An 11,619-nucleotide genomic window follows, 5' to 3' on the forward strand; every position below is an offset into this window, starting at 1 on the left:
CTAATTTTTCCACTGCTGTGCCTCTGGCTGCATGTCGGCTAGATTGGGTCAGGCAGTCACTGTGGCATTTAGCATATATTACTAGCAATTATAGGGTAATTACTGTATCATAAAGTGCTATTTTATATCAATTACCATCTCTGTACCACTGTGCCTCAGGCTGTAGGTTTGCCAGGTTGGGCTCCAGGGTCATGGTAGCAGAAAGGGTGGCAGATTCACCCTCGGTAGCAAACACTGGTCCAAACATCTCCAAAAAAGTAATGTGGATTTTAGTGTAATGGATCTTTGGTAGCATAGAAGCTGGGGAAAAGAAGAGAGATAACATGAAAGAGATAGTAGAATTGGTGGTAACAGCATGTTGCTTCACACGCTCTTTTGAAAGGAGAATAGAGGAATATTATGTTAACTCATATTAAATGATATAATTGTATTACAGTTGTAATTTATGAGTATTTTAAAATCTAGTGCTGATGTTCTCTGGAGGTAATTACTTTGCCTACCTTCATAAGGCAGCCATGCATATGAACAGGACTCTTCCTCCTGCTTGAATCCTGCACAAAAAAACAACAAAAAACAGTAAACGTTGTGTGTGATTGGCAGCAACAGCCAGCTGAAATAATACAGATGTGCAGTTACAGATTTGTATGATTCATCTAAATATGATTACTTTTTTTATGAATAACATTTATTGTAAAATAACCCTACATGAAATTTGTTGAAATGTTGCTAATTGCACAAGTAACTCCTCATAGTAAACACTCAGCTGTAGGTATAGACACTTTGTGAAGTAGCCTCTAGTCTCAGAAGTGAAGCCAAAGTCAGCAAAAGGAGAATCCTGTGGTCTGTGTGTGTGTGTCTGTGTTGGGTGGGGGGTCTGATTGTATGGAAGTTTATTGGGGAAGTGACACAAATGTTAACCCAAGTTTAAGTTATGATTTAATTTGCTAGTTTTAAATCCTGTTTTGCACAATTAGAGTTGATTTTGTAAGATATGGTCCCATAGTGAATTAGCCTTCCTATTTAGAGAATAGTGGGTTATGATTTGGGGTGTGATTGTATTTCGATTATTGTGCTTAATAGGTTGCTACTGTAAAACCACGTCCATGGTTTCCTAGTTAGAACTAGTTCCTGTCACAGAGTTCCCTTTTTGCTTACAGCAATCAGTCTCATCGTTATTTGCCACAATAATCACAAAAGTGTTATCAACCCAACTTGAAATATCATTACCAAAGGAAGTTGGATATTCTCTGCTTGGAGGCATAGCATATGATCGTGAGGCAGCATCAATTAAATAATTACTGGAATTTGATTTATGGAGTACAAGCGGCGCTTTTGCTCACACATCACTGTGGTTTCTTCTGATTGGTCTGGGCATGTTGCCTGCTCCATATCAAGAGTTTGTGTACACGTTGTCAAGTGTACAGTCCCTGATGTAAGTTAACCTCTCAGTGTCGCAAGTATAGCACTGGTTTCACAAAGTCTTTATTGAGTCGATTGAGGCAAGCTATGGATCGTAGCAACAGAGTGGTAGATCGTGCGAATGGGTGGCAGACTTGGGGTGTTTTGGTACTTTGGCTAAGTCAGTTAGCAACACTAAACTATAAACAAATGTTTACGTTCTTGCATCTGGTCTAGAGTTTGGGGGTTGGCTTGTGTGTGTATGAGAGTCAGCGTGTGCAACCCTGTTGCACGTCCATTGCTTTACACTTAAAGCCTCTGGTTATCAGATTGAATGGCTTACTCTTCACAATAATGGAGGCCTGACTGGAGGCTTGTCCATGGAGGTTTACAGCCATAGCAGTGTACTGAGCTGTATCATCAGTTGAGCATCTGGAACACAGAATAAACATAAAATGGTTGCATTTTGATCAAAAGATTTCCCAACAGATTGCAACAGATTAGAGAATAAACGAAATGGTGATTGAGCACTGTGTCATACTTAGCATACTTAGCTAAATTCTGGGACTTCATGGCAATCTTATGGATTTTACAGTCATCTGTGAAATTACAGAAACTGCCTAAATAGCAGGTGAGCTACATATTAGAAGATCTGCAATGACAGGACTAACTGCTCTCTACTGACACATTGCCACTGTGCATTTTCTCCAACAGCGTATATGAATCCACTTCACCAAATGAGCAATTATTCCCCACATGAATGCTTCATGTTGCCAGGGATAATCAGCAGTGGAGAAGACAGAGCACAGATTGTGTAAAGCCCCATTCACACTTCAATTAACAATGCTTGGTTTACTTATTCAGAGAATGTTTTGGTTTAGACCCACAGCTTTCCTTTTAGGAAACACCATGTGCCAAATCTCACCTGACAAACAAAGTAATGCTTGCAGAATACTCAGTGCATAGTCCTTTGAGTTGGAAACAAGGTCACAGGGCAGGGGGTTAATTGTATCTTCTGTGTGGGCGGATTTTATAATCTGCCAATATGTTAGAGCTGCAATGCAGTTCATCACAAGCACTGTGTCTGCTAAGCTTTCTCTACGTTATATTTACATAGAGGTTACTGGATTTGTTTTCTTTAGAGCAGTGTAGCTACAGATCTTTGGCCATTCTGGCAAGTTGCAAAACTTAAGTGGTCTTTTTGTTTCTGCTCATATCGCTCACTTTTCCACAATCGTATGTCACACCTTTAGCATGTGACATGAGACTTTGACCCCTTGACAAATGAATAAACTGATATAGTCATGAAAGAGGATGTTATTAGCATAAATTGCAGAAGTAATGTGGGGGAGAACAGCGAATGTACTCTCATTAAGTCGCAAATAACTTAAGCTATACAGTGTGTAGGTGTAGGACTCGTGAGGTGTCTATACATAACATAACTTCTTGCTGTCTATTTCTAACCCTGCTTAATGCCATGCTAAAGTTTTGCGGTAACTGTTATTTTAATTATTTAGCTATTTTAAAAAGTCATAAGTCATGGTAAGAATGCAGTACTCAAGAGTATGATGTGCTTCATGGGTGTTTTTTCTCCAAGGAGTATTAACTGCTGGCTGTACAGTGTGTAAGTAAGGAAACAGCGGTGGCCTGAAAGATTCCCAGAGTATCACGTACCACTGAGGTCAGCACTTGAACAGCTGAGCTTCCACAGACTGGAGGGAGAGTAGGATAAGCTCCAGTCCCCTGACTTTAACTACACAGCCCGCCCACACCTTCAGGTGACAGACGGTAAACATCTCTGATCTAATTTTGTGCATGGGGCTTGAAAGAATTAAGGAGGAGGAGATTTCCAATGGCTCGCTACATATTCTTAATCCCGATATTTGGGCAGTGAGACCAGTGGCCTTGTAACTCAGTGCACTTCATCTTAAGAAAACATAGAAGCAGACAAGTACAAGCAAACTACAACCCATTTCCAAAAAAGTTGGGATGTCTTATAAAATGTAGATTTAAAAAAGTAACATCAAGGAGAGGGAGAGAGCCATACAGACGTGGACAGAAAGAGATGGGAGTTTTAGATTGTGACCCATTCTTAAAGTTCAAAGTTAAAGGAAAAGCCCTTTGTGAGAAAGATGCACCATAGTGGGAAACGTTTTTCCCACTATTGTGCTGGACTGCTGTATTATTGGATTTTCTTCTCTTTTGGGGTCTTTACCTTACAATATAAAATCCCATGAGATGACTGCTATTAGTAAATTGGTGGCAGATAAATAAAAATATGTTCAAAAACTCTAACCTTTATTGAACTTAATGTACCTTGGGATCTCCAGGGAGTGGATTCCACCTTTGGCTTCAACCAGATATCTTCCAGAAGACAAGTCCAGGATCATTCCATCTTTATACCTAAAATTGAGCAAAACAATAGCTATCTTCATGAAGCATTGAGTAATAAAAGGTATGAATGCAATGATGTATCCACAAGACCACAAAATGGTCTTTTACGTTTATTCTTGGGATTTTATGGAAACCTGTGACCCTGGAAAACTGGCTTCCTTTTCATCTTCTTACCTTGTAGTTTGGCCTCACCACAACAGACAAAAAGCTGGGAATGACACTTCATGAGAGCCAAAACTCTCATGTCTGCATCAGCATTAAGATCAGCGGTAAACATAAAAAAACACAGCTTGATGCCCACAGCATGTGATGTGAACTGAAGATCCAATCAGAAACTGACCCACAAGAATTTTCTGACCTTAACTGTGCTTCCTGCCTTATTTCGGTGCAATTTGAGACGGCAAGAAGCAAATGTCAACATTTATGTCCAAACACTAATTTAAAAAGATCTTTCACGTTGGATAGTAATTAATTATATTAGACTGTGTTGTTAAATATCTTGCGGACTTGTCTCATCTAGCCGAGTGACTGACTCCACAAAGACCAGACTATGAGCACAACTGCGAGTGAGGTGATAATGCAAATCAGTAGAAACTTGTAAATCCTGATCGTCTATTTCCTCAAGGTCGCTATGAGGACAGCCAAGTTACTGGCCATACATGCTGCACATGCAGCAGCATTAAAAGACTGTCAAATACATACATACATAATTTTATTAGGGATTAATAAAGTATTCTGATTCTGAAATCTGCTATTATAGTCTGTACTAGAGCAGACAATGCTATCCCTTAAATAGGCTTACGGGGAATAAGGCGTTAGCCAAATGTCTACAGTCTATATTGAATGAAGACTTCGGTGATTTTACATTTGTTGTTTTCTTAATATGCTGTCCTCAATGTTGATTCATAGCCATCTGCTGCTGGAATGCAAAGTCATGAATAAGCCTAAGATATGCACATGAGAGCACTTATGACAAGGCCTATCAGGAGAGCATTCTCATTTCATACCAGGCACAGAGCTGCAAACCCTGGGCCCATGGCATAGTCACTCCTTCTTAGGCAGATCATAAACTGTGTTACAGGGATTATTCAAACCCTTCCTGAGATGAGGAGGGAGATCCTCAGCATCCATCACAGAGGTCTATTGATGCCTAACTGGCATGTGAACTCCCAGTGACTGTGAAACAGCAATGCAAGAACAACCATGCCCACACATAAAAAATGATGTGTGTGTGTGTGTGTCACAAACACAGTGGAGTAACCATTGCTAGCATACTGACTTAAGCGTAATAGTCAAAAATGTAGTGGTTGGTTTGTACTACAATGTAGCAAAATATGGAAAGAAAACTAACAAATATGTAGTCATATATCGACAGTGGGAACTTTTAACTTAATCATGGATTTTCAGTGTCAGAAGCTACATCTCCTGGATGCATGGGTGTTTTGTTTTGTTTTTTAAATTACGTAAGTTCATTTTATACAGACCACAGTGACAGTCAGAGTCAACAAATCACGTAGAGACTGACTTACCATTTTACAACAGGCATGGGGAAGCCCTCAACAGTACAGAAGATTTTGACTGGAGTGTTTTCAAACACCATGTGGGATCTGAGTCGGACCAGGAACTTTGGTCCCCTGATCATGGGCTCCTCACGCACATATTTGTCATCCAATTTTGTTCTTACCTAGACAGGCAAACAATAAGACCAGTATATGACAGATCATTTTAAAATCCATTGTACTATAAAGCATTAATATTAATAAAATCCACAGGACAGTTAAACAACGAATATAGAAGTCTTGATTAAAACAGTTACAAGATTCTTACCACTTCCTGGATGCGGGTTTTTGTTTTGTGCTCATATCTTTCCTCCATCGCCTCAGAGCTAAAGACAATGACAGCAATAAGTCAGTTTCCTAAAACCATGATAAACCTGAGCCCTGTAAGCTGATAATTGAGCATCTAATATAAAATAAATAAAGATATCAGTTACTTTGAGATGTGGACCATCCCTGCCAAAAAACCTCTTACAGTAAGTAGCACTGGCTTCCCAGCTGTAATTTAAAAAATGCCTCATAGTATTTGGTCCATACTGTGGGACATGGTGCATGTTTCTACTCATAAATCAGTACTGACCTACCAAACATACATTGTACTTCCTGAAATGTGAGCATAAATATAGTGCTATAATACTACTACAGAATGAAAGGTTTTAGCCTGAACTTATTTTATGCATGCTTCCCAGTCTATGTCCCTGAAACACAGGGAATAATTATAGGAATAATGCAGGACGGGGAAAGACAACTAAACATGACCTTAAACAGGAAGCTATAAACAGGCCATCAACATACACTCATCTGTGAATCTATGACCCCTCTGGCAGTGTGATCACGGCTGTCGGAGTCTTAAGAGTCACACTGTACAGAGGGCAAATTACAGATTATCACCTCACTGCTCGACACCTGCATTTTTTTTGTGTGTATTTTTTTTTTAAACTTGCCTAGATCTTGATTAATCACACAGCCATTGCACAACTCTCACTTTTAGCAGCTTATTTGCCAAATATATAAGATCCTGGCTAAAGTCTGATGTAATATTATTTGTATATAACATTATGGATACGCCATAGCAGTGTTGTTCATTGCTGTTGTTTAAAAAAACAAAACAAAACCCTTCAGACAAAAAGTAATTCCACAACTGCCACCAGAAGTGCCCTTCAGCCCCTAAAGTCAAGGGGATCTTGAAAGCTGGCAGCAACAAACAACAGTTGGTACGGTGATCTGCCATCTGGGGCAGGAGCAGCAATGCAGCATTTTAAGTCAGGGAGATGAGTCTATCCTTGACCTTGACCGGGAGTGACTCTTAGTATTTGTGTCACACAGAGATTTGCCTTAAAATAGCTAAACATGCAAATTTTGTGGTGCACTTTAAAGGAGATTGGGTAAACATATGAGGAAGGAAAGGGAACATATTCATGCATCTCTTCTGTTTTTAGTGGTATAAATGCACCTGGAATGGCTGTTTTATCTAAAATAATATAATTTTGAGTATAAGTAGGGAATGGAAATAATAAATCTTTTTAAATAGTTTCAGTAAAGAATGAACAAAGCAACCAGAGTACCTGTTAGTACTCTTTTTTTGAGTCACACATACACACAAGCAGACATGAAAACAGAAATGGTAACTAATAATAAGAAAAATCACTAATTTAAGGACAGATTTTACAGTAGCAGCCTTTTTATTCATTTACACTATCAAACCTAATCAAATTTAGGAAACTCACCATAAAGTTAACAAGAAAATTACAATGAAAAATCTTCCTTACTCATAGGAGTTCCTTAATCAAGTATGAAATCTTTTCATAAAGCTTTTACTAACCACCTCAGAGTCTTTATGTTGGTTAGTCCGTCTGTTGCTTACATGGCTTCATTTGCAGGTTTAGTTGTACAAAACCTTACTACTGTTACACATCTAATATTAGTAATATTATTAGGACAATTTAAGTAACTTAAAACTATAAATAATACAGAGTCTCTTGGTACCTGCTATATTCTTTAACCACATACTGGCTCTGTTTGTGGTGGTATTCATGGTTGTAACTTCCACGTTTGATCCACGCTGACATGATGATGCCGTAGATATTGACCTGTTGGACCAGCACCACACATTACAAGATTGATGCATACAATCACAAAGACAAACACTGAACGATTCTTGAAGAGATGCTTGAAATTTTGAAAATAGTCATTTCCAATTACATTTCAGCATGATGTTTTTATTTACTCGACCCTAAAAGGAAAAAAAAAACACTCCTAAACTTTGGAAACTTGAAGTCTGCATTATTCCCCCGACATCCAAATTCATAAACATAGCTGACTGTCGGCTCCAGGACTGACAAGATGACACTATATTGATGGAACACATGGGCACAAATGTAAACAAAGGGCATGGACAAGTATGGATAAGAATAGCAACTGAAGCACAGCTGCAGCCAAGAGTGTGGTACCAGTTTGATAGCAGTAATGGCTTGTGTGTTTAACAATTGCCAATAAATATAATTTGAATAAATTAGACAAAAAGGAAGCCAGTTACTGTAACGTGACTAAGACAGCACGGCATTAATCCATTATTGATGATAGGGACGTAAAAACTGACACTAAAAACACAGAAAAAGAAAATGTTGCCATACAAACGTATCACTGACAGTTCAGCATCCTTAAATGTGTCATCAACTATGTGCATGCTGCTTACGGCTGTCTGGCTCCAGCTTATTTAAAACGTTCATTATTAAGAACATTTCAGGAAATGTCTCGTGTATAATCTGAAGTCCTTTTCATTTGTTGTGTGTTTCATATAAACAGAGTAGATGTGGACTTCAAGGCAAGAGAATACAGTAGCTTTGTCTTACATCATCCACACACACAGGGGAGTATAACTGCCTTGCATCACCTCATAGTCCTCAGGGACCAGAAATAAGGTCAGATGAAACGTGAAGCGATACTGCGGCCCAGCCTCCCTCCCTGAAGGCAACTGAGACATGCTGCACCGGCAAAAACATTTCTACTTCCATGTCTTTGAAACACACTGCTAAGATTCAGTGTCACTGTATGCATCACTTCTATTGGCCCAAGGCAATCCTCCAAGCAGAAAGTCAGCCACAGTAAAAGGACAAAACAAAACCCTTGCCTCCAACCTCTATCCCCAGACAGCAAAAATAATCGTTCTCATTTGAATAATGAAGCACAATATTTTATTTATGTCCATCACTCGTATTTTGCCCTTTTACAGTCATTATATTTTCCCTGAAATGGGTAACCACAGTCTTACTGTAACTGTCTGACTATTTGGTATTAGCAAACATACTGTGGGTGTTACCTCACGTAACACCCAAACATCTCTATTGTAGCTGTAAAACTTTATAGATCTCAGTCAGAACAATGCAAGCCTTTGAATTTCTCCAGTCTGACCATAAACACTTCTACCTAGATGCAAAACTAGTGGTAGCAACAATACAGTAGCTCAACATTGGCTCAAGCGCTTGTACATTTTCTAACTTGAGGCGTAATCTTTGTTAGCGGATAAATGAGCTCAAGTATACATGAAACCAACACATTTAAAGTCCAAGCGTTGCACACCGACAGGCAGCCCTCTGTTGGTCACTCATTCACGCCAAATGAATCACCACATATCGCGAATGCAGTAATTAATATTCATAATAAAATGAAATTAATATATAGTATCACTCATCACATTGAGTATCATTAATAGCTCTGACTAAGGAGCAAGAAACATCTCTTGGCGGTGCCTCGGTCTGTTCTCTCTATGCCATCCCACTGATCCCACCAGCTATACTTGGATTTGAAACAAAGCTGCAGATCCAGAGGAGAGAGGAGCATAAAACTGAATTTAAAATTGATTTTCTTACCCCTTGAGATTCCCTTTGCAGCGACTTCGGCTGTCAAGCTGAATCCACAGGGAGTCAGCCTAAACCAAGTACAGGGCCAACAAAACCACCACCCGTCTTCAACTGTTCCCCACCTGCTTCTCCGTGAGGCCTTAAAAGGAGACAGAGCTGCCTATATATAACCAGTATCCTTCAAGACTCATAATTACTGGAACCAGTAAACTATTTGAATAATAGAGTTTATTCATTACACTTTGTAATGGAAGCCAACCGATTTGTTTTTGGTATTCCAAATTAATGGTGCATGCTTAATAATGAGTTATTTAAGTATACGAGAGCACACAGACAATGCAGAGAATCTGACAACAGTGATGCTATGTTTTGGGAGGGGGGGCAATACCACACTTTCACCAGCAGCACTTTTAGCCCCACAGACTAGACAGCAGTATGGAGAGCTTTCAAGTAGCACTTAACTAATGAGTTTTACCATGCCACAATAACATGTTAATGAATAATAAAATGTGTCACTGTATGCATCATTATAGAGCTTTTAAAACATGCACACTCAAACTGAGGAAAACAGATTTAAATTCTGTATTACAATGGCTGGATACGGTGGATCATGAGTTTATAGCTACATTTAAATTTAGCTGCATATTAGTTAATACTAGACCCTCTCTAAGGTCTTTCACCATTCTGTGCTGAGAAATGTCTTAAGACACTGTGCCACATGCTGAACTTTGGCCAGGGTCTATTTATAAAAATAGCTACAGTTACAGCTTGACTATTCCTGACACAGTGGAGGAGCTTTGAAACACATTTCACATCTGAGACAAAATCACATGAGAGGACAGCATAAGTCACATTTGGAAAAAGGGAAGACGGAGAGAGGGAGGCATGGCTGTGGTTTCACGTGGTGCTGATGACATAGACAGGAGAATGAATACGCCAAACAAAAGATGAGAGTACAAGAAAAGCTGATTTAGACAAACACCTAGTCAGTTTAAAATTGATGTGACTGGGGATTAATGCTTTCCGGAGAGATGCTGTTTTTAACAAGTTCTATTTGCAGGGGTCAAATTTTTCTATCAATCAGCAGCTCCTGAAATGAAGAAAAACTGACCTGTGCAACAAACAAATTTCATAATCCTTAATTTTAAACTCTTCATGAAAAAGATGAATTCCCAAAGACCAGTCCTTGCTTTTTTCATAATTATTACATATCACCATGTCAAGCAGACAGTCAATAATACCCTTTATCCTGACCTCTAATCTCTAAAGCCATGGTTCAGTATAAATAATAATAATAACTGTTTAAATATTCTGTGACTCATCTAGTTAAGTAGAATGGCTTAAGTATAGTCTAGAAATTACAGAAAAAAAGTGTGCGTGTCTGTGTCTATCTGTGTGGTGGTGCTGGGGGTAAAAACAAAACCATAAGCTTTTGTGGTAGGAAAAGAGCCCCCTGTTGGTTGTTTAGTACTATACTCTCCCTGATCATTTTGCTACATCATGGTTAACACTGAGGCTGAAAAACAGATTTTGAAAGCTAAAAACAGACAGTGCAGACATATGGAGTCTAATCAGGCTCTGTTTATGATGGAAAACACTTTTTAACAGCCAGCCTGAAAAGACAAGAGTGAAATAAATTAGAAATGTTCCTTCCATACCTTTAGTTTGACACACTGGCCAATAATGGGGCCTCATATTTATTATGGCTGGCCCATTCATTTAGATGCTAAGTGAAAAGTAACAGGAGAAGCGTACTGTATACAGTACATTTAACCTACTTTATGTTGAAGACAGTTTTGCCAATACTGACCAATTTCTGTTGAAAACATGCATTAATTGGTGCTGACAGAGTAAATCAGCTTTCTCGCGTGTTCACTCTGGGCTTTTTAATCCGCAGACTAGCTGTCACACGCTTCCGTTTTCGTGTTCTGCATAGCTGGTGCCAACTTGTCAAAAAATCCCAAGCAGATGTCAATGTACAAAGTCGCAAATGACATGTGAAGTAAACTCCCCGGTTTTTTTCTAAGCCTAGCATAAGCACGCATATTCAATCCACCAGGCTGTCAAGAAATATGTTTTAAAGAAAATAAAATGACTCAGATTGAATAATTCATTTTTGTGTTCTTGTTTTGATTTTTGTCTCAATAATATCCGTAAAACGTGTCTGTACAAACTCAAAATATGCCTATATTTCTTTTTCTTTCTTTCTGTTTTGTCTTCGCTTTAGCTCAGTGTCTGAATGATCAACCTCATGGTTAACACTGAGGCAGAAAAAGTTGTAATGCTAATGACTGTGTAATACTTTAGTACAGTGATTCTAATATGACGACGATATATTCAACATATTTTTGACTGGAGGATAGGGACGTCTGTACACTGTTGAATCAACGCACCACATTTGAAAATATCAC

The 11,619-nt window shown here is 38.8% G+C and overlaps 1 protein-coding gene across 1 annotated transcript in view; it reads right to left on the reverse strand.

The window, feature by feature from the left end:
- myom2b (myomesin 2b) overlaps positions 1-9,346 on the reverse strand; it is a 29,180-nt gene extending 19,834 nt beyond the window's left edge. Inside the window, exons 1-8 of the mRNA XM_085400449.1 lie at positions 9,218-9,346; positions 7,335-7,438; positions 5,620-5,677; positions 5,322-5,476; positions 3,715-3,801; positions 1,742-1,830; positions 501-551; positions 136-300 (exon numbers count right to left, since the gene is read on the reverse strand). Of these exons, the coding sequence (XP_085256575.1) occupies positions 136-300; positions 501-551; positions 1,742-1,830; positions 3,715-3,801; positions 5,322-5,476; positions 5,620-5,677; positions 7,335-7,417 (688 nt within the window). The 5' untranslated portion in view covers positions 7,418-7,438; positions 9,218-9,346. The remainder of the gene's footprint in view (positions 1-135; positions 301-500; positions 552-1,741; positions 1,831-3,714; positions 3,802-5,321; positions 5,477-5,619; positions 5,678-7,334; positions 7,439-9,217) is intronic.
- Between the last annotated feature and the right edge of the window lie 2,273 nt (positions 9,347-11,619).

This window comes from Rhamphochromis longiceps, linkage group LG1 (genome assembly GCF_057381845.1).
Source record: "Rhamphochromis longiceps isolate RC_006_pf linkage group LG1, R_longiceps_female_GT1.1, whole genome shotgun sequence".
In the NCBI taxonomy this organism is placed as follows: domain Eukaryota; kingdom Metazoa; phylum Chordata; class Actinopteri; order Cichliformes; family Cichlidae; genus Rhamphochromis; species Rhamphochromis longiceps.